At 51.4% G+C, this 23506-nt stretch overlaps 1 protein-coding gene across 2 annotated transcripts in view; it reads right to left on the reverse strand.

The window, feature by feature from the left end:
- CHRDL2 (chordin like 2) overlaps window positions 1-23200 on the reverse strand; it is a 32282-nt gene extending 9082 nt beyond the window's left edge. For both annotated transcript variants that reach the window (XM_031460327.2, XM_010989560.3), the window contains exons 1-7: window positions 22835-23200; window positions 11892-12004; window positions 8068-8161; window positions 6105-6247; window positions 3797-3890; window positions 2001-2056; window positions 58-226 (exon numbers count right to left, since the gene is read on the reverse strand). In XM_031460327.2, the coding sequence (XP_031316187.2) occupies window positions 58-226; window positions 2001-2056; window positions 3797-3890; window positions 6105-6247; window positions 8068-8161; window positions 11892-12004; window positions 22835-22949 (784 nt within the window). In that variant the 5' untranslated portion in view covers window positions 22950-23200. The remainder of the gene's footprint in view (window positions 1-57; window positions 227-2000; window positions 2057-3796; window positions 3891-6104; window positions 6248-8067; window positions 8162-11891; window positions 12005-22834) is intronic.
- Window positions 23201-23506: the final 306 nt, after the last annotated feature.

The following is a 23506-nucleotide window of genomic DNA, read 5'->3' on the forward strand; positions in this document are numbered from 1 at the left end:
AGCAGTCAGGGCCCCCCCTTTCCCACCTCAGGGGTGAGCAGAGGCTCCAGTCCCCACCTTTCTTGTGTTTCTCCTTCAGGACAATCTTGACTGTTGTGCTGCCAGCCTCCTTTGGTCGGAAGTGGCGAGGGATGAAGCCCAGAGGGGAGCTGGGGCCAGTGGGGGTTGGGGTGCCCAGGCCTCTCCTTCTCCCGTCGTCCCCTGAACACAGATCCTGGGAATGCCTCTGCAAAGGGCAGGAAGGATGACGACCATTGATGGGCCATTGCCAGGGGAGGAGCAGCAAGACAGAGGCTGCAGGGAGAGGCCCGAGGATGCCTCTCATGACTGAGCACAACTGCCCAGGGAAGAGATGGCACCAGCTCTGGATAGAAAGATCTGGATGGGGCTGAAGACATTCCCAGACAATAGATCTTTGAAAACGCTCAGAGGATAGTGGTTTGGAAATCTGGCCTCCACCAAGCCCTCCTCAGGCAGGCAGAGTCAGAGCCTTGGAGCTAAGCTGGGCAGAGGGTGCTGAAGTGATCGGGGACCTGGAGAACTTAATATTTAAGAAATAGAAGATGAGAATGTAGTGAAGATGAGAGTCAGGAAATTCTTCTTTGAGAAGATTTAGGTGATGGGGAAGGGGATGCCTTCTGAAGATCCTATCGGGCCCCAGAATCCCACAGGGCCAGACTAAGAGCAGGTCCTGTCCAGAGATGATGGGTCTTGGGGACCCCCTTTCCTGAGCCCCTGGAATCCAAAATCCCACAGCCCCACCCCTCTAGATCAGGTCTTGGGAGGGCTGATAGAGCAAAGGGTGTGTGTGAAGGCAGCACAAGTGGGCAGGAGCTTCCCAGCCCAGAGATTAGGAGTTGGGAGCTCCAGGCCGTGGGAGAGGAGAAAGTGGGCTGGGGGCAAGGGGCAGAGCTTATCAACTGCTCTCTGACACAGAGTCACTCACATGCCTTCTTCTGCAGCCCTCTCCTGCCTGTACAGTCTCTGAGTCAGTCCTTCGATGGCTGGACTGAGCTCACAAGAGCTCCCAGAGTGGATGCTGTGTCCCAGACCCCCGCACAGAGCCAGGCCCATAGGAGGCTCCCAGGAAATGCTTGTCAAGTGGAACAGAGGCAAATGAGAATTGAAGAGCCCAGCCCCCAAATGGTGACTTGCCCACATCATCCAGCAAGTCGTAAGTAGCTAAGCCTGAACTAAACCTGGTGGGTTTCACTTAGTTTCCTCCTATGGAGAGGACAGGGAGGAAGGGGGATGGCAGGTCAGGTCCCATGGCCCAAGACCCAGCCTGGGAAGGGAGGATGAGCTGGTGGAGGAGAAGGGAGAGCTCATTAGTTCAGACCCCTGGGGAGCCTCTGGGAAGGGGATCCTGACCTCCAGTTCCCCACGGTCCAGGTGACCCAGGTTGAAAGAGCAGGTGGCGCTGTTCACATTGTAGACACAGCACAGATGTTGGACAGGTTCGTGTGTTAGCGTATGAGCCCCTTCTTCCACCTCTTTCCTTTCCAAACAGGGAGAGCTGGGTAGTTTCGCCTCCCCTAACTCTAGACCAAGATCGAGAGGGGCCAAGATGGAGCCAGCAACCGAGAGGTGGCCCCAAAGACTGGTACCTCAGAAGCTGGATGGGAAAGGTTGGCTCAAGTCAGGCAACTCCCTTGGGGAATATACTGCCCAGAGGCAGCCTGAATAAGGACAGACACAGACTCTGCATGGAACGGTGTCAGAGTTTCCCAGGAGAGAGATCGGGAAGTAGGGGCCTGCCCCTGCCCTGGGTGGTATTTTTTCCCAGACCCCTCCTGGCCTACCAGCCACAGTGGGAGCTGTGATAGACGTTTAAGGAGAAGGTCTGGAACGTGGTGGGCGCTAATGGAGCCGACCCAAGGGACAAATGAGAAATGAAGACAATAACTGGTATTACCTGCTCTGGAGTCATGGGATTTAGGCCCTGGACACCAGCCCCCTTGCCACCTCTCCCCGCCTTGTCTATAAAGCTGTGCACTCACCACCCCACGATGTGATTGCGTGGCATCCTCTTCAGCTGATTTCTCACTGGACCCATCTGGAAACCCAAAGGGAAGTCAGGTCAGCCGCTTCCTCCTCAGCCTTGCTGGCAGAGCCATGGAGGTCTCTACCTTTAGGCTCTGCCCCTTCCAGGCCTGGTGCAACTTCTGCAGCCACCAAGCCCTGGTAGGTCCCTTTGCCCCAGTGGGGACTCATTCCCACTTCTCATTACAGCCTCTCCTCACCCTTGGGTTGATGAAGTCCCTACAACTGGGTCGCTGCCTCAGTTTTCCCACATTGGTCTTCTGGTCACCATTAAGACTGAACCGCTTGGCTGGGCCAAAGCAGCTTGTTCAGTGGCCATCATGGATGGCCCAAGGGTCCCGAATGCCACCCCCATGGCCTGCTGAGCTGCAGTCCCCTGGGCAGCCTCTGCCAGCCACACCTGAAGTCACCAGACTTGGTCTATACTATATACTTATGGTGGTTACCCTTTTTGGTCCCTCTGATCATACAGCTGCAACAGCCTAGGACTCCTCCTTCACCTACTCCCTGGGGTTCCAGTACCCAAAACCCTTTGGAGTCCTGTGGCTTCCTAAATCCCTGAATGGTAGTCCCTCCCTATCACCCCTACTTCACATACAATTTGGATTCAAAGACCCAGGATGCTGGAATCAGACTGTTCTTTAGAAGTCACCGAGGCCAAACTCTCAGTGCACACACAGCACAGCTGAGGCCCAGAGAGAAGAAAGAATCTGTAGGAACTAGCTTGAAAAACCAGGACTAAATGAGTCACTTGTGTCCAGTCACTTGGCCCCTGGTCCAGTGCCCTTCCAACAATGCCAGCATTGGGGAAGCGGTCTACAGTGGAGAACACCCCTCCCTGAGTCCTGCCTCCTCCAGGAAGTTTTCCTGGACTACCCCAGCCCACAGGGAACAGTCCTACCACCTGTGCACTTCATTCTGCCCAAGCTGCTTGCCCTGCATTAGCTGATGTGTTTGTTGCCTTTCTCTGTTCTGTCCAGAGATTCTACCTGGATTCTGCTTGACACAGGTGCTCTTAGCCCAGGCCTGTGCCCAGCTCTGCCATGAGGAGGACAGAAGGACAGGTGATCCCTGCCTGTACAGACCCCTCTCCTGTGCCTCTTCTGATCCTCTCCACCTCATCTGATTGCAGGGATGTTGTCGCCTTGTGGCAGGCATTAAGCAGCAGTCCCTCCATTGCCGGACTTCCCTCAGACTCAGCCTGCCAGCCTATGCCCTCTTGTCAGGCCTCCTCCATGTCTCCACCCCCACTTCTTACCCCACCCCACTCCTGCCTCCCGCTCCCAAGGGCGGCCCAGCATGGACAGGGAGCTTGAGGGAATTACCCTTGGTGGGGTGAACCTTTGGCCAATGGGAGTTGGTGGCTGGTGGACAAACTCTTCCCTTTCCTCTGTCACCTTCAGACATTTCTGAGATGTGGAAGATGACTTAGAGCAATAGGTCACACTTGATATCAGTATCAGGCCAAGGCCAGCTCCCCCACATACCTGCATTGTTTTTCCCTCCTCCCTGCTTCACTCTCCCTTCCCCTCCTTCCTGCTCCCTGGGATTACAATTAAAAAATTATGCACATCAGCCTCTGGCACAGGCTCAGCTTTCTGGGGGGTGCAGCTAAGCTGCCACCCTGGGGAAGGAATGGTCTGCTGCATGCAGGTGAACCCTGAGTCCTCCCCCTGCACCCCCCACCCAATAGCCCATGACTATGTCCCTGGGGTGGGGGTGTGGGCACTGCCACCTCTAGTGAAAGACTCACCTTTGCAGGCCTGACAGCAGGAGGCGGGCAGAGGGAGGGGTGCAGGGCAGCCAGGTTCCGGGCAGGTCATGAGGCCGCAGTAGATCTGGCCCTCCTGACAGTCAGAGCAAACAGGAGCTGGGAGATGAGCTCTGATGAGGACCTGCACCTTGGGGCTGGGAGAGCCCCTGCCCTGGGGCCAATGGCCTTGAGGTCTCCTCTGAGGTAGGGAGGGAGGGAGCAGCAGAGCATCCTTGGCCAGGCCCAGCCAGCTCAGAGTGGGGGTCCCTGTACCCTCCCCACTCCCACTCCAGGCCTTGAGGTAACAGTCATCCTTCAGCTTCTAAAGCGTTTCCATACCGAGTCTCTCCCTAGGCTCTTACCACAAGTCAATGAGGTGGGATTCTGCCATCCTATAGATGAGGGAGGGACTGGGGAGGGGCCTGGACCCTCTGAAGTCAGAGACACAGCCCAGAAGAACAGACTAGAACCCTGCCTTCAGGCTTTTCATACTGCAATCAATGTCCCTGTCCCCTGGCCTAGAACAGGGAGCCCAGCATAAAGGAGGGGGATGGGTGGGTGACACCTTGGGCTCATCTTGCTCTTACTAAAAACCCTAGGTTCCCAACTTCAGGACCCAGCTTGGAAAGGCAAGACTACAGGGGAAAGGGCCTTCTTGGAGTTGGGAGGCCAGATGACCTTTGGCCTCACTTCTCTTCTCCAGGCCTCAGTTTACTCCTCTGTGAAACAGGGGCACTCCCATCTGGGTTGTAAAATCAAATGCGGGAATGGTTATGAAAACCCTTTTTAAACTGCAAGGCACAATGTGTACCGGGGAGGAAGTGATACTGTCTTAAGTCTTCTCCCTTCTCCTTTTCCAGGGAATCTCAGAAGTAAGGATTCTGATCCTTCAGATGAGGCCAGAAGTCAAACCAGTCCCAGGTAAACAGGTATGAGAAAAAAGGGGAGACCCAAGTATCAGGGAGACGGGACAAGGAATCATAAGAATGCTCTCACCACTCCACCACTGTCAGTTCTGTCTCTTCCCACAGCCTCCTCGTTATCCAGTCCCTCCTCCCTTCATAGGAGGTGACACAATGCAGGTAAAGAAATGTGGGTTTTGGAATCACGTGGCCCTGGGTCTGAATTCTGGCTCTGCTGCCTAACTAGCTGTGTGACCTTAGGCAAATTGCTTAATTGTGCTGAGCCTCTGTTTTCTTATCTAAACTGTATGAATAGTGATATCCTTCTCTCGGGGCCATTGGGATGCTGTATATAAATGTAAGACATTTCCTAGTAGGTACAGGGTACTATTTCACTGCAAGAGGCCCAGGCCCTGCAAAAATAACTATTCTCCAGGTTGATTTCTAAATGGTCATTGTTATTGTAAGTTGTTGGCTTTGCAGCACAGATACCTTAAAATTCAGGTTCTCAGAGTGATGGGATCCTCTCACTGAGAAGATGGGAGGCAGGCCGAGAGAGGTGACTCTTTCAAGGTCACACAGGGGACCATGGCAGAGCTGGACCTACAACATGGGTGTCTGATACCTAGTCTAAGCCTCTTACCCTCATCGCTGCTGAGTCAGATTATTATTTTAAACAGAGAGGACCTTGGAGATCACTTGGTCAGACTCCCTTACTCACTCAGAGGAACTGAGGCCCAGAGAAGTTTGATGGTCAGGTATTAGAGAAATTAGGAGGGCAGGAGTTTCTTCCACCAATGCACAGATTTGCTAAGCCCATGGGTGAGGATGACAAGCCAAAGGCCATGCCTAGAACACCCGCAAGGAGGAGGGGGAGAATTTCCAGATCAGGCTCTGTTTGGCTTCAGTCTGTGTCCCCTGATAACACTACTGAGTCAGCCCTGTGTGTCCCTCAGCACAACTCTGACCACAGCAGGGGAGTTTAAGCAGCTTCAGATTAAATTCCACTCGCTACAAACCATCTGGTCCTGTCTCTTTGCCTGAGGATTGATAATTGACCATTCACTCATTCATTCATTCAACAATCATCGTAGACATCTGTGTGCCAGGCTCTGAGCTGGGAGCAGTGGAGGATACAGAAATGAACTGAGTATGTCCCCTCCACTCAAGGAGTCTACTGGGGGCCACAGTAATGGCAAATATCACTGCCAGGTGACAAGGCAGCTCAGGAGGCTGCAGAAGCCCAGAGAAAGGCAGGATGTATCAAACCCCAGATGTTCCCTTCTCCCTAAGCCCATTCACTCTCATTCTCCTTTGACCAAGGTAACAGTTCCCCATAGTCCACACCACGGTGCTCTGCAGGCCCAGACAAAAGGCCCGTGCAAAAGGGAAGTAGAAGGTCTTACGGTGCAGCTGCAGAGGACACACTGGTTGGGCAGGCGGGAAGGGAGCAGCTCATGGGCGCTGAAGATCTCTCCATGTTGGTACATGGTCCCGTTGTGCTGGCAGGACCTTGGGGGAGCCCGGAGCCCAGAGGGGGTGTGAGGTTCTGCAAGTGGGGAAAGGTGGGAGGAGGAAGAAAATGAGGGGTCATGTGGATCTAAGAGCTTTGCCAGAATTAACTGGGCCACTTTACTGAACTTTTTGTATATTATCCCATGTTGTCCTTTAAACTGAGCTCTGGCCTCAGCCTTCCCAGCCAGCCCTCATATCAGTGAATCAAGAGGTCCTCCAACACCTACGTCTGACCACGTCCCTCCCTCCCATGGCCCTTTAGCCTGTCGGTTTCAGAGCTGGCCCTGTTTGGAGTGAGAAGTTAAGGTCAGAAGCCTCAGCTCCACCGAGCCCTATGAGTAATGAATGGGGACCTGCATTAGTTCATCCAACATTCAGTGAGCATCCATGGAGCACCTCCTAGTGCCAGGCACTGCTCTAGGTGCTGGGGATACAGCACTGAACAAAAGTAGAGTTAGCTGGTGTGATCTGGACTGTCCTTGGTATAAGTCCTGTCATTCCCTGGCCACCAGAGCCCCCTCCCCATCCCCTGCCAATTAGCCAGTTTGGGTAGGTAGGTAAGCCTTGGGTCCAAGGGGGAACCATTCATTCTTTCAGGACACCTTTACTAAGCACCTTCTCTGCACCAGGCACCGTGCTACATGTTGGGAGTGGAGTGTGAATAAGGCTTAGCCCTTCCCATCAAGAAACTGACAGTCTAACTGGGTAGAGAGACAGGCCACAAGCGGTGACACCAGTACAGTAGTAGGGCAAATAGAAGAACAGAAGTTAGGAGGAGCCCCTAACTCAGCCATGGAGGGTGGTCAGGGAAGGCTTCCTGAAGGGCTGATGGCTGAGCTGTCTTGAGGAACACGCAGAGGGGCAGGTCCCAGAAAGAGAGAGGAAGTAAGGAACATGTGAGGAAGAAGGGGCCTGAGCCAAGGCACAGTCAGCAAGGAGTGGTCAGGACTCCTGGAGTCAGCCTCAGCTGGGGAGGAGGCAGGATGCCCGTCACTGGGCAGGATGAAGCACAGAGCCTCTGTTTCCCTGGGGAACCCAGAGCCAGAATCTCTAGGACCCAAGCTGGAGCCATGGTGAGATTCCTACTGGGGTCCCACTTGGAAAATGAGCGCCTCTGCATACATACTCCACACGGGTCTCCAGAGCCATGGTTCCAGAGTCTGGAGCTTCCCTCCCTTCATCACCTTCTTGGTGCCCAAACATGGATTCTCCTCTCAACTGCTCCCTGCCTTCTAGGTTGGCTTTCCCACTGGCCACCTCTCATTTGCCAATTGCTTATGCCAGGTTCTTCTCAGACCACCTCACCTCTCCTTTCCCTTACCTCTGCTTGCTAGAATCCCAGTCTCAGAGGCTCTTAGTAGAATCTCAAAATCATGGACATTTAGCATCAGGACACACAGCTCCCTGAACCGCAGGACTGGGAGGAATCTAAGAGTATCTGTACTCCCACTCCTTCGGTCATTCCCAATCCCAGGACAGTAATCCTAGGGTCACCCTGCAGAGCCTCCCTGCTGACTCACCTCCACTTACACAGGGCATGTCCATTCCCTTGGGAGATTGGAGCCCATGTGGGCTGTCAGCAGGCCAAGCGCACCCGTTTTCTTCAGCTATTTCCCACATTCCCTCCTAGCAAGCACAGCTACTTAAGAATGAGAAGTTTTTTGCTGCCCCTGCCTTCCTTGGGGATCCATGGAGGATGTCTTCCCCTGAGCACCTGGGTGTCACAATAGCTCTGATCTAGAAACTGTGCTCTTGTTCCAGGGGTCTCCTTCAGCTGGAGGCTGTGTCAGGAGTGGGATAAGGGTCAGTGAGCAGGTGGGAGGCTGGCACAAGGGGAGGAGTGAGGCTACTTACCCACACACCGGGGACAGCACTGCTGCGGCTCGGTCACGGGCTCAGGGCAGTGGACAGGCGGGCAGTGGAGGCGGTAACAACTCACATGGGCACTCTGAAGGGGACACAGGGGTCAGTCCTACTTCCAAAGAGCTGTTGCCTTCCACTGTCCCCTCCCGAAACCACCCTCCACCCTAACTGTGGGGCACTGTCCTCGTTTTAAGCCTGCAATGGGATAAAAGTGATTAACTCCATGTGTCCAGTCTCTCCCCTTCCCCTGCTCAGTTGTGTGGCTCTCCAATTGTGTCCCTCCCCTACCATGGAGGGGGGCACTGTGTGCCTGGATTTGCACTGGATTTGTCCCTTTGTGGTGTTTGAGAAATACAAGTAAAAGACTTGGGTTATTTCAGCATGATCTTGATTATGCTATTTTAACTCAGGGGTTTTGTTCCTTTACTTCTGGACCTGAGCCTCGTGGCTTAAGAGAGGAGTGTGACACTGGAGGGCAGGGGATAGGGATGGGAACATGGCTAGAAACAGGATGTGGAGAAGACTCAGGGCTTGGTGATCTGCCCCCTAAACCTCTAGGAGATGTGAGTGACCCTGCACAAAGCCTTAGAATTGGCACCAGAGAAGGAGGGGCCCGAAGTTCTTAGGCTTTTTCAAGTACAGCAAATGAAAGAGAAGGGGAAGAGAAACATTCACAGAGAGATGTGCAGAAACAGAGGAGCTGGAAGGAGAGGCCACCACTGGAGGTTTTTCCAGCTCTCCAGGAAGTTTGTCAGCCTGTCCCAGGCATCCCACACCTTCCTCTCCCTTCTGCTATCACGAGCCATTATATCTGTCTCTTCTATTCAACTGTGAATTCCCAAGAACAAGGACCAAACCTCAGTCTATTTGTCTCTGAACTGTCAGCACAGGGTCTTGCTCCAAGCAAGTGCCTGCTGAAGTTTGAATGAACAAACAAGCAAATGAATGAGAGCCAGGAGGGGAGGGAGAGGTGGTCTCCCTCTTAAACAAATGGCGCTGGCTTTGATTAAACTTAGAAGTTGCCAGGTGTGTTTCCAGCTCCCTTGCCCACTTGAGTGCCCCAGCCACACTTCCCTCAGAGACAGCCTCCTGCCCCATGGAGAACCCTGGACCAGGCCTTAGTCCCGCTGGGGTCACTGCTTCCCAAGATGGCCAGGAGTGATCACAAGGACTAATCAGGACATCCTAGAATCCACAGAATTGACCTGAGCCCCAAAAGGGGCCTTCTTGAGGCACACAGGGATCCTTAATAGATGTCCAGAGAGTGAACTGACCCCTTAGATTAGACCCTAGGGTGGAGTGTTGTCAGAAGAGTTAGAATCTCTCTCTGGATTCTGGCCTTGAAGGAACCAAGGGCTGGAGAACAGCGACATGCAGCAGGAAGTAAGGTGAAGACAGGCTAGGGGGCGAAAGGGCAGGGGGCAAGGCGAGAGGCCTTGCAGCCAAAGGGTGCCTCTCAGGAAAGTCATAACTACCATTTATTGGGTTGCTCTAGGCAAGGGCTCTGTGTTATATGAAAATGTATCATCTCACTTCATCTAAACAGTCCTAGAGGTGGGCATTATTATCCACACTTTCAAAAGGAGAAGAGAGCCACTGAGGGGTGAAGTTGCCTAAGATCACACAGCAGGAAAACACTGTCTAGTGTCTGTGTACTTCCCGTGATGCTGAGCTGTGTTTGGTGGATGGGGCAGGGACTCAGTCATTCACTCAATATTTACTGCAGGACAGCTGGGTGCCAGGTCTTCTTCTGAGCACTCGGGCCATAGCAGTGAGTAAGAGACAAGGGTTCTGCTCTCACGGAGCTTACCTCCTAGCAGGGGGAGGCAGACTATAAAAAATAAACAAGTAGGAACAAGATCATGTCAGATGTTACATTTATAATAGGAGTAAAACAGAGTAACGTGATTGTGTTAACAAGATTGGGCTATTTTAGAAACAGCTGTAGAGAAAGCCTCATAAGGAGGTAACATTATGTTGTGAACTGCAAGATGAGAAGGAATCATTCCTGGGAAGATCTCGGGGAAGAACATTCTGGGTAGAAGAACAAGTAGAAATGAGTTTGAAGTGTTGGCCCAGGGAGGAAATGAGGTTGTAGAATAAGGCAGAAATCAGATCGTGTAAAGCCCGCAGCAGGCGATTTGAATTTTACTTTAGGTTCAACGAAAAGCTGTTGGAGGGTTTTAGATGCTGCTGGAATGACATGATTAGTTTCATGCTCAGAAAAGATCCTTCTAGCTGCTCTCTGGTGGACACATTAGAAAGGGGTACGAGGAGACCCTGTGGGTTGCTCGTGTAGCAGCCCGGGTGAGAGAAGGAGGTGGCTTAGATTAGGGGGAGCGGGGATGGGGAGAAGTGGAGGGTTTTGGGGTGTATTTGGAGGATGTCGGCTATAGCTCCTCGAGCTGAGGAAACTGTATGTGTGAACTCTGGGGAGGGAGAAATGAATTAGCTTCACTGGATCACAAAACTTGGACTTGGTCAACTGGACCGCATGATATGTCTGGAATTTTCTGTTATGGTTTCCTTCCTGTTTTTGGCTATATTTCATAAAGTTCTCTTTGAAAAGGCTGATTGACCTCAGATGTGCTAAGGAAAACCAAGGGGAGGCAGGGATGGGGGGTTATGCCCCCATTGGCATCAGGTTCTTCCTGGGGCCAACACAGTAGAAGCAGTGGGGAAATCAGAGGAAAGGACATCCAGAGGAGTGAGACCTTAGTGGTCAGAGTCAGGAGAGGGGCTGGCCCCTGCCCCCTCCAGCTCCCAGTGTTTCATTAAAAGCTCTTCTCTGCTCCCACCCTGAGTATTGTTTTAACAAGACAGGCTCTCACAGGTCTTCCGCATTCTTCCCTTGGCTTTGTGCAGGGAGAGGGGCTAAGGGGCTGGCTCCAGCTAGGAGTTAGGTACCCTTCCCCTAAGCACCAGCACCTGGACAGAGAGAGCTATGGACTTCATGCCAATGGGGCTGGACCCGAGGCAGCTGATCCAGGGCCAAGGGGGTTCAAGTCTCCCTTCTTCCCCATCCTCTAACTCCATACTTGTCTTGGGAGTTCTGGACCACATGAGGGTCTCATTTATTCCACCTAGTTGACTGTACCAGGCCCTGTGAAGGGTGCTGGGTTGGGGTGGGCTGGGAGGAGACAGGCAAATAAAAAGATCTGGTCTCTGCCCCAGTTTGTACATCCTTCTGCAAGACCCTGAACTGGGCATGAGTGAGTGCTCAGGAAGACCTGCTTCCAGGGCTCCATCAGGGAGGGGCAGTGACTGATAGATACAGATAAGCATTTTACCTGGCCAACAGTGATCAGGAGAAAGGGACAGAGAGACTTACATGGCCTCCCAGAAGAAAATACTTCCAGGTAAGGGATCAAATAAGGTTCCTTGTGGAGGTGGCATTTGGGCGAAGCCTCAAAGTATAAATATTTGGACCAGTAGCCTTGGGAGAATGCATCCTAAGGCAGGGGGGGCAAGAGAGGAGGCTGGAAGAGATAGCACAAGGAAAGGAAGGATTAGGAGGTCAGGTCAGAAAGGCTCTGTCTTCTGCTGCATGAGCACAGGGAGGCTGGCAGCAGCAGGAAAGAAGGCTGGATGAGAGATGGGAGGCCCGGGTATGCCTACGTATTAGGTACTCAGTAGTGAAGTGATGTGGCCCCTGGTCCCTCAGTTGCTGCTGACAGAGCACTATTCTAGGGGACCTGGTTCCAGAGTGCTCCTCACCCCCAGAATCAGGCTGTCCTCCCTCCTTCTGGGGTGCCTTCTCTAGAGGTCTCTCAGATGTACTTGTCACAGGTGGCCAGGTGGCCAGAGGAACCTACCTCAGAGCAAGTGCAGCGCAGGCAGTACATCAGGCCCTGTGGCTCCAGGTAGGGGTGCCAGCTCTCGCCAGGGGAATATCTCTTTCCATGGAAAAGGCAGAACATGTCTGGGCCTGGCAAACCAACCAGTGCTTTGTCAGTTCTAGGAGACTCCAGCCCAAAGTCCCTGCCTCATCCCTCCCTCTTTCTGGCTCTAGGAAGGATGTCATCTGGACGACTCAGGCAAAAGAGAATCCATGGGATGTGCTCTCCTAGTCAGGGGGCCAGAGTTTGAAAATCAGCTTGACCACACACTTACTGTGTGACTTTGGATATGTCACTGACCCTCTCTGAACCTTAACACTTCTCTCACAGAGTGATTAGGAGTCAAGCAGTGAAAGTGCTTTACAGATTTAGATTGTGGTATAAATGTTAGTTATTATGATTAGATGTATAATCTGAGGCCCAGAGACGGTAAACTATACCTCTAAGGACACACAGCAAGTCAGTTATCAAGCAGGTATGGCAGCCGAAGTCTCCTGACTCACAGTGCAGTGCTCTTTCTGCCCTCATAATTAAACTTGCTTCCTTTTCCTTTGTCCCATTTTGCTTATTTATTTACTACATTTCTGCACCTTCTTCTCCCTTGCCCTCTGCTGCTCCCCTGCCTCCATACACACACACACACACCTTCTCTGGGCCCTGTGACCTACCTTTTGAATAATGCCACTGACAGCAGCTTTCCTGCTCTCATACTACACTGTGTCCTCATATCTCAGTGAGCTCTGAGGAAAGTGTCTGAATTGGGAAAACAAAGTGTTGCCTAGCGAAAGGTTGTTAGAAAGCTGACTTTTAAATATCCCTAAATATAGTCATTGGTACTATGACTGCATATCAATGGATTATTTTTGTAATCTGCATATCAGTTTTCAATATGTAGATGAATGCTTCTAAAAATGATTGAAACAGTTTGTTTCATTATGTGGGTTAGCTCTCTCTCCTGCAATCCTGCTTTCCTGAAACCTCCACCTCTCTCTCACCTCCAGTCAATTGCTCAGTCTTTCAAACTCTCTAGAACACTCCTGACCTGTCACCAGTTCACCACTTAGCCCCAGGTCAGGGCTGAGTCAGGCACTAAGGTCCCCTTGCCCCACCCTTCTACCTGGCCATGTCCCTGCCAACCCTCCTCCACACAGGTACCTGGTGATTTTTACAACCCAGAGGGGATGCCATCATTCCTACAAAAAACTCTCCATTATCTGAAGAATAATCTAAGCCCTTTTAGAGGGAGAAACTGGGAGGCCCAGCACAAGGTAAATGTCCATAAAGATGTTGTTAAACTAAATGAGGTGGAAATTTAGAGAAAGGAACCAACATTTTTTGATAATATTCCCTTTATGTAAATTACTTAATTATCTTATTAACATCAATGTTTTGGGGATTAAATTGGATAATGCTTGGATAGTGCTTACTTAGCCCAATTCCTGACACTTAGTTGAATGCTATTATTATGATAATTATGGTAACAATGACCCTGCAAGATGGACCTCACCATCTGTTCATGATTCAAGAGGATCTGGTCAGTTTTAGAGTCATTGGGACTGTTCCCATGATTGTGAGAAAACTAGATGAGAAAACCAAGGATCACAGAGACTGAGTGACTTGCCTGTGGCCACCCAGCTATTAATTTGAACCTAGGACTCCAGGTTCCCAAGCAGAACTCTTTTCAGCACACCTCACCCACTATGGCTTTTTGCCCAAAATCAGGGCCTAGAGGTTCCTTCTCTAGGCCACACTGACCACCATACCCCATTCCTTATTTTTTTTCTCTTGGTCCCCGGTTGGCCTAGAATCTAGAGGTTGCCTTTCATGCCTCCTCCTACACACTGTCTAGACCTTCACACTTTCTGAATCATTCTTAGACATTTTAACTTGCAGAATCGCAACGCACTTAAAGTGGTACAGTAGCGGGGGCAGTTCACCCACGAGGCAGGAATTCCCTCAGTGTTGGGGTGGGCTGGAGTGCAGCCCCCCGCACACAGCTCAGAGGACAGGAGCTAAGGGCTGTTCCTAACCTTCGAAAGTTTCCTTTGTGAGAAGCTGAGACCAGCCACCCTCTGGCTCCCTGCACTGCTTCTGCCTCTTGGGCCTCCCAGAGCAAAGATTTGAGGCCATGGTCATGATGCCTTCAGAGTCTGTGCTTCAACGGCCACTGGGGACCATAGCTTAGTTCCCTCCCCACCTCCATCCCAACCCCCCAAAGTAGAGGGGGGATCAGACAGCAGATCCCGTTCCCAGCAAGGCCCCGGCTGGCCTGGCCCGGCTGGCCTGGCCCGTATCAAATGAGCTGTGTTTATCTCTCAGCCTCCGCTGGCAGAGAGGGCGGGACACAGGCCCAGCTGGGGTGCTTGTCAGAGCCAGCCCAACTCTCCAAGGACTGAATAATGTCTTTCTTCCTCAGTCTCCTCCCCGGACCAGGGAAGGAGGCGATTGCAACACTACCGTGGCCTTAGGTCTCAGCCTCACTGCTGAAGAAACCCTGTCCCAGCTTCCTTGGGGCGGCCCTGTAGCCTGGCCCCTGTGCCAGCTGGCACCACCAACCCCTCCCCGCCTGCTCAGATCATGAAAACAGACAGAATGTCTCATCCCCTGCCCAGGCCAGGAGCCCCTGCCCCCTACCGACCGACCTGGCAGAAGCTGAGAGTGTGGGGGGCCTGGCTAGCTGTCCCTCAACCCCAGGAACCACAATCCCCACCCCACTATACCCCGCAAGGTTCCAAGGTCAGAGTCACAAGGGAGGGTGGCATTGCCTGGAGCTCCCTCTTCTAGGGAGGTGAGTGCCTGAGGCCATGCCAAAACCAGGCAGGAGGAGGAGCTGCCAGGACCGCAGGCTGCCCCATCCCCATAGTCCTGGCACTCGCCCCATCCTTGCACATGGCTGGTGGAAGGAGCTCTGGTTCCTTGTGCCACAAATTCACTGTGTGACGTTGAGGAAGACACTTTCTTTCCTTCTCTGAGCCTCAGTTTCCCATCTGAAAAATAAGGGCCGGGGATGAACTTTGATCTTCAAAGCTTTTCTGCACAGATAGTTTATGAAGCCATGATCTCAAAATTCTAAGACTCCAAGGCTCTAGGTTTCTAAGATTCAAGATTTGAGAATTCCAGGTTTCTAAGAGCCTATACTGCATTATAAAATGAAGCTTCTAGAGTTGTATGATGTTGTAGTTCTAAGAGTTGTTCATTTTAAGCTTCCATGATTCAGGGCATGTTGATGGTGCCATATGCCTAGGTTCTCAGGGTCTCCAAGGTGGGCTAGGATGAGGTTCAGGCAGCCAGCGGGGCCGATCCTGAGTGACAGGGAGAAGGAGACAGGGTTTGTCTCTCACACCCCCTCCCTTCCCATCCACTGCCTCTGGTCCTCTGGGTCATTCCCACCCCAGCCCTGGCCCTAGGCCTGCCCTGCTTCCTCTCTCCCCTCGCCCCACCATATCTCACCCCACCCATCGTCTCTCTCTGTCTCTAACTCGGGGGCCAGCTTCACCCTCTCTTGGGACTTTAGGAGTCAATGGCCCCTGGCAGTGATGTCTAACCCAGGAAAAAGACATTAGTGCAGGAAGTTTTTGTTTGAGGAGGACAGTTGGCCCTGTTCCAGGTTTTAGACAGAGAAGAATTAAAGTGGGACAGGTTTCATGCCCCTCAAAACCCCTCACTCAGTGCACATGTGTAAATAGTCCAAAATCCCTGGCTTTGGAATCAGATATGCTGGGGTTCAAATTGGATTTGGCTTTTATCTGCAGCCTGCTTTCAGATAAGCTATTTAAACATTCCAAGCCTCAGTTTCCATATCTGTTAAGTGGGATTAGAAATAATGTCTACCTTTGGGGGGTTATTGCAGAATTAAATCAAATAATATATGTAATATGCCTAATGCCTTCCACATATTAGATGTTCAATTAAGTGTAAGTTAAAAACAAACAGACAAAAAGCAGATCTGGGTGCTGACCCCAAACTTCCCTAACACTCTGTTTCTCATAGTCTTCCTTTTACTCCCAGAATTCTATAGGAAGCCCCCAGGTACCTATTAGGGCACAGATATCATGGTACCTGCCACTAAGGTCAAATCTCCCAGGTTTCAGCCTCACCAACCCTGTTTCCTCTGGTTCCCTGCACTTTTCGAGCCTCATTCACAAGCTAGATTCCCTCAACACCACCTCTGTCTACACAGATCTCGGGCTGGCATACAGAGATGACAGTGATCAGAAAGGTTGAAGGAGAGAATGGGAGGGCAGGGGTGAGAGGCCAGAGGTCAGGCTAGAGAAAGAGGCAGAGGTTCACAAAGGGCCTTGAGTGCCCCAAGGGCAAAGGAAAGCCACAGAAAGGCATTCATCTGTATGCCCCTGGTCAGGTTTGCATTTTAGAATCATCACTGTGGCTGCAGGAATGGAGAATGGATTGGAGGGCAAGACTAGAGGCAGAGAGAGGAGAGGGGAGGCTGCGACAGTCATCTGTTTTGAGATAATGCTGGCCTGGCCCAAGGTGGAAGCAGTGCTGATGGGTAGGAGTACAGATCTGAGGAACTTTTGGTAGGTACAGTGGGTAGGCTTTCAGACAGACTAGATATGGGCGGACAGGGTGAAGGAGCAGTCAAGGATGCGATTCAGGTTTCAGGCCTGCATAACCAGGTGAATGTGGGGCTTTTCGCACAGTAGGCAGTAAATGTTATTATTAGTTTTGATATCTTATTATCATTAGTAATGGTACCATTTGTTCCTGCTATTCATTTATTGAGCATTTTGTATATCAGGTCATACATGTCCATGGGCCTGGTACCTGATTAAATAAGACACCAGTCCTCACCTACAAGGAGCTCATAGTCTAATGGAGAAGACAGATATAATACAAACAGTTTGACAAATGCTGTAATAGTGGAAGCAAAAGGTCCTCAGGGACGGCTTCCCTGAAAAGATGCCTGTGAAGGAGTTAACAAAGTAGAGATGTGCAGAGCAGAAGCTGCATGCAAAGGCACAGGAATGGGGCTGACCGTGGTTCACACAGGCCACAGAAGTTGGCTGGGCCTGCTAGGTGCTAGCCCTTCTTTCCGCAGGAAGCATCCACTTGGATAGACCACAGCTGAAGCTCTTTACCTTGCTTGACACTGACTTAACGTGACTGGATTTAGTTGATGTAATCTGAATTCAGGGCAGCGATATTTACTAGACAGACTCTGGTGTCTGTTACAGTGTTATCAAGTCACCCCAGCCTGTCATGAGCAGGCTCCCACCAGCTTTCCCAGCATAACTCTCTGCAGTAGCCCTCTTTTCAGTCTTACCTCTTCTTGCTAAATTTCTCTCTCTCCCCCACCCCCACCCATGCTCCTTCATGCTTCTGTGCCTTTGCACATGCTGTTTCCTCTGCCTGGAAATGTGATTCCCCATCTCCAATGTTTGACCAACTCCATGTTCTTCCAAAGCCTGTTTAGGTGCCACCCTGTGAAGCTGCCCCAACCTTCTAGGCCATTGGTCAGTCCTTCCTCGAGGCTCCCACAGAAGTGAGTTCAGCCCTCCATCACAACTCTCATCAGGCTGGATTAGAAGTACTTATTGAATGGGTTCTTCTTCCTTACTAAACTGTGAGCTTCTTGAGAGCAAGGACCAGATCTCATTCATTTTTGTATCTCCAGTGGTCTACGAAGAGCCTACGCAGAGTTAGTGCTTGATGAATGAATGTACGGTGAAAGAATGGAGTTAACAGAGAGGGGAGGATCCAGAAGAGGAAGTGATTGATGGTCCTTAATCCTGGAAACCTCCTGCTTTAACAAAAAGAGAACTTCATTCTGCAATAGGAAAATGAAATCCCTCTCAGCACTTTGACCTTGCCACCTAACAGGAATTAGTTTGAGCTCCCTTTTCTAGCTCCTGTCATCTGAACTCCCAAACTACCCACCAAACCAAACACTGTGTACAGAAAGGTCAGGAGCCTGGGCAGGTATGAGGATGAGCGATTCCATGATCTTCACATGTAAGTCAAAATTCCTGAACTGTCTCATCCAAGGTCATCCCACAGTCTGCCTTAAAACTCCCGTGTTATGATAAAGGACTCTTAGGGGGCCAGTCAGGACTGGGAATTCTTCCAATAGGAAGCAGAAAAGACAACCAGAAAAAAGCTTCTGGGCTGCAGGAGAGGCTGGATACCTCTGGAAATGGCCCCAGGTGGAGCTGGGACTGGAACTGTGGCTGGCCTGTCCCCAGCCTGCAGGAACTCAGGAAACCTGAGCGAGCCAGGCTGCGTGGGAATGTGAGAATGTTTACATTTTTTCCCTCATGCCCACACAGCCATACTTTATTCATTTATAGTCCCCTTTTCACACAAACAAACTTGCTCCCCTCTAAGACATAAGCTGTGCTCTGGGCACTGGCACCCGAAGGCAGAGGCCTCCTAAGGGAATCAGAAGCAAACCTCGGCTCTTCAGTGGCGGAGCTGTGCAATCTAGGGAAAAGGCCCTCACTTCTCTGAACCTGAATTCTTATCTGGCACATGACAGATGTTTGGGAGCCTAGAAGGACCTCAAAGGAGAGAGTCATCAAACCAGGAAAAGTTGCTCTGTTGCCTGGCAAGGGTCAGAGGGCAGAGAAGAGACTGTTTACGTTCTATTCTGCCTTGATGTCGATTAGACATACGCACTTAGATTCACAGAATCTTAGAAGTTAGGGACCGAGAGATGATATCCAATCCTCTATTTTACAGAAGTGGACACTGAGTCCCAGAGAGGACTGGAACTTGTCTAAGGTCATTGATTTTTGCCAGCACAAACTCCAATGCCAGTCTTCGGATCTGGGTAGGTGAGGGCTGCTTATAGAAACACCCATCCCCAAAGGGACAGGACCAGAAGAAATGACTTTAGATTGCAAACAAAAGGATTCAGGTGAGACACACACAAAAAATCTTGACTACAAAAATGGGTAACAGAAGAAGAGTATGGAACAGGCTTCTCTGGGGTGGGATCCTGCCCAGAGGCAGGGGAATGCCTGCAGTGATCTTTGCAGTGCAGCTCCCAGGGGCACTGCTTACATGCCAGTCCTTTTCTTTGGGAGTCCAAGGGATTCAAGGTCTCTCTCCCAGAGCCTGGCGCCGTGGCCGGCGGCTGGGGGAACTTGAGAGGCCAGTCCTGGAACAGGTGCAACAGCTGGAGCAACTGCACAGCTGCTGCCCGGCTCCAGCTCAGCAGCCTGCAAGCGAGTGAGTGAGACAGAGACCTCTACTGGTGGGAGAGAGGAAGTGCAGAACCTTCCAGATAGACCTGAAGAGGGGCCTGACTGGAGCCAGATGTCCAGCTTTCCCTCAGGTGCCCCCCTACACCTTCATGTACATCTGGACAGGTGGATGGGTATATGACTAAGCTGAACAGCAGGGAAGGGTCCCCACTGGCATATCTTCCTCTATATCCACTGTCCCAGGCCCTCTAGGCATTTTCTGTTGGTGTCTGAGGGTCTGTCTGTTCACTCCTCCCTGGCAGGGCAGGAGTACCAGGCTGCATACCCACACTCCCCCAACTCCCTTTTCCAAAAGTCAGAGTGGACTCATAATCAAGGCAACAGAATCTTTGGATTTTAGAGTCTTAGAATCACGGGATGTTAAAGCTGAAATGGTTCTCAATGATAATCTATTAGACTCCCAACCATCTCATGCCTTACAGCTGAGAAAACTCAGGGGCAAAGAAGGGCAACTGGCCTGGGTCATGGTTGGAATTGGTGGGAGAGCCAGGGCTAGAACCCTGAACTTCTGATTCCAAGTTTACCCTCTGTACCACATCATATTACAGGAGCTCCCTTCCCACCCCATCTCTGCTTCTGGGGTGTGGGATTTTGTCACCTGGAGAAAAAAAAAAAAACTTAGATTCCCATAGTATACACAACCCTTGGAGATAGAATAGAGGGGCCGATGTTTTTACCTAGTAACTGACTCTCTCCTGCAATCAGAATTGGATGTAGGGAAAGAAGAGAAAGCAGAAGCATGCTGGGCACCTTAAAAGGGGCAAGGGGCAATCAGTAAGGGAAGAGCACAAGGAAGAGGAGCTGACATTGGACAAATCAATCACTGGAGAGGGATCTGAGATTCTAGGCAGATTCTCATTCCACAGAGGCATTGGGGGATGAGTGTCCAAAGCAGTCGACATCATGCTTGCATGCATCGCAGCCTGGGACTGAGATCAGCACTGGTCAGGGACCCGCCCTGGGTAAGGGCTCTAGCCAAGAGTGGAATTGGGTTTGATCTATGGTAGCATTTGAGGATTAGGGCTTGACCTGTGGCTGGAGTTGAGACTCAGTCTGGGCTGAGATCAGGGCTCAATCTGTGGCTGGAAATAGAGCCAAGGATAGAACAACCTTTGTTTGAATAACCTTGTACTTTAACTGAGGAACAGGCTGCCACACATGTTCACAGGCCCTTGGCATTTTGCACGACTGGGCCACCTCAAGAGTCAGACACCAGGAGGGCTTGAGAATTTCCATCTGTTGGCTACATTTCTGAAAGCACCTAAGATGTCACCAGGAGACTCCTTACCTACAACAGGCCTGACATCTTACTAACTAAACTGACTAAACTAAGATGAGGACCTTTATAAGAGATCTTCAAATAGGACCTTGGAAAATGACTATAGGATTGTTTCTAGATTCATAGATTGTTAGCATTATACAAAGTGAGGCTCAGAGAAGGGAAGTGATTTGTCCTAATTCACACAACCAACAAGCGACAAATTAGAGATTAGGATCCAGGCCTCTGTTCTTTTCTTTAATAAATTTGATGTGTGACTTTGGGCAAGTTACTCCCCCTTTCTGGGCTTCAGTTTAACTATAAGGATTGGTACATTGAAGGGTAGAAGCAGATGATTTTCAAAGGTTCTTCCAGCTCTGACACTCCAGGATCTTAACACACCCCTCTGACTACTAGTCCACCTCACCTTAACTCAACAATTCTGCTCTGAGGTTTTTCTTGCATGTCAGGAGCTAGGCTCCAGACAAGGGGAGATGGAATACAGGCAGCACCTTCTGAGAAATATGGGTCCAAAGGCCAGTGGAGGGCAGAGGAGGGGAGATCAGAGTGGGTCAGGTGACAGGGAGAGTTTGCTTGCAAAGGTATGACCTGAGCAGAGCTGCAGAGGGCTGACAGGCTATGGGAGGCAAGGAGGAGGGGTATGAGTGGGTCATGAGCAATCTGCATAAAGATCTGATTCCAGGACATCTTTCTAAGATGCATCCAGGGCAATGGTATATGGAGAAAAGCCTTGGGGGTTAAGAGTGATGTGCCAAGTGGAAGGGAGGCTGGCATGGAGGGCATCCTGTGCTAAGTCTCTTTTAAGAAACAACAGGAAGCTGTTAGGAGGAAACCTCCCGGGCTCAAGGAGGGGAAGGAGACTTTTACTGAGTAGGAGGCATTGTGCTGGGCACATTCACGCAGTCACCTTCTTTAATCCAAGAAGCCTTTGGGTTCCAGGTGAATATGTGGCAGACAGATGCAGAAACTGAGGCTCAGAGAAGTTGTCACTTATGAGTCACACAGCTACTAAGGGGCAGAGCCAGGATTTGAACCCAACACTGGTCTCTCTTCAGGACTTGTTACTAAGGACTTCTGTGAGTCTCACACTGCTGGCAGCCCAGAGATGACCAGACATACAGCCTGCCCTCATGAGCAGAGACAAGAATAAAACAAAATCCAGCACTGCTGGCTCCAGAAAGTCACGTGCAAAAGAAGGCAGATGGGGGAGCTGAGCTGTGGGGTGGGAAGAGCTCTAGGCTGGGAAACTGGGGTCTTCATCCCAGGTTTTGCCCTCAGCAGCCTGGAGTGAGTCACTGCCCCTCCTGGGCTTCAGTTTCTTCTTTGAGTATAAGTCAAGGTTTGAACTAAGCTCCTTCCTTCTTTTTAAGACACTCTTTGGTTTTGTTTTCCATGCTCAAAGCGTTCCAAGAGATTGGCAGAGGGTAGAGCGGAGGTTCACCAGCCTATCGTGGAAACACTGAGGAAACTGAGGTTCAGGGAGGTTGTATAAACTGTTTGAGGTTACACTATGTCCAAGTGGAAAAGCATGAATTAGGGAATTGATATTTTTCAAGAACCTACCATGCACCAGCCAGTTGCTGGTGCTAGCTGCTTTACATGTTTTCTTGAATCTAATCCTCCCAACAGTCTTGGGATTTTCACTCCTATTTTATAGATTAGGCTCAGAGAAATGCCCTCCATGCCTGCCTCCTACTGGCTGATACTCAGCAGATCTGGGATAGTGAAGACCCTCATCTATTTCACTGTGCCCTGCTGCCTCCCAGAGTCTCACAACTCCAAATCAGGGTTCCCTCCAGGTGCTGTGGGGAGGGAAAGAAAGCATAGGATTTGGAATTGGAGAGTTCTGGCTTTGGACGGCTCGCTAGCTCTCTAAACTTGAGCAAGTTTCTTCTCTCAGTCTAAGTTTTCTCATCTGTGAAATGCAAATGATAAAACCCACCTCCTGGGAGTGCTGTGAGGATCAAAAGAGAAAAGGAATGGGAAGGTTATCCTAGTTGGCTCTTCTTTCTTTCCACTGGCTCTCTTTAAATGCAATAGCCTCTTCATCTGCATCACACCCTTGCAGCCAAACATACCCAGCTCTCTACTAGGAATAAGCATGTGCCCTCCAAAAAAAAAAAAAAAAAAGCACAGTGCCCTGTATTCTCTTCCACCTTTTCCACTGCCCTGGGTTCCCTCATCCTCAGGTCCATGGCAGCAGCCTCCTTGGCTCTGAGTCTTGCCAAGTTCCCCTCAGTCTCCCAGACTCATCAGCCGACACTGGTCTGCAGAGGAATCTCCACCCTCCCAGCACAGGTGCTCCCTGGATGACTGTCAGAACAGGCTGGGGTACCAGGTCCTGGAACCTTCCCGCACATCCCAGGGATGGCATCCCTCTTCTGCCCACCCAGCACACCCACCCTGCTACTTACGGGCTCGAGCTTGGGAGTCCAAGGGGAACCAGAGCAGCGCGAGTCCCAGCAAGGAGGAGAGAACCCTTACCTCGGGAACCATCCTTCCTTCCCCCAGGGCCAGGCCGCCAGGCATTGAGCCGGGAAGGGAGTCGGGAGAAAGTGAAATGAGCGGGGGACACTGAGGCACAGGGGCACAAAGCAATCCACAGACCCAGGGAGGGTGGCTGCTCCGGTGGAGAGTCTGAGAAGGGTCAAGCAGATGGTGAGGATAGAGGAGGTCCAAGGTGGGAATAAGAGAAAGGTGGAAAGAGAACGAGGGAAAGAGATGGAGAGATTGAGGAAGGTATGCAGGAGGGAAAAGCGATTAAAGCAAGGGAGAAGGTGAGTGGGAAGGGTGGAGAAGAAAGACGGGAGAGCACAGGAGTCTGCCCAGCGCGCAGCGCTGGGCGAGGCGCGAGGGACCGGCGAGCTGTTCCGGGCGCGCGGGCTAGAAGTCACCGGCGCCCCCTGCTCGGTGGGCTCTGGGTCGGGCCGTGGGGTCCTGGGGCCCGGCGGGGCGGCGGTACCGGCGGCGGCGGCGCGGCGGCCGCGGGGGGAGGCTGCGCGCAGGCCGGCTGTGCACGCCAAGGGCGCCAGGCGCCGCGCTCGGGCGCATTTGTACTTTGCCGCGGGAAGCAGGCAGCCCCGGCC

This window comes from Camelus dromedarius, chromosome 12 (assembly GCF_036321535.1).
Source record: "Camelus dromedarius isolate mCamDro1 chromosome 12, mCamDro1.pat, whole genome shotgun sequence".
Lineage (NCBI taxonomy): Eukaryota > Metazoa > Chordata > Mammalia > Artiodactyla > Camelidae > Camelus > Camelus dromedarius.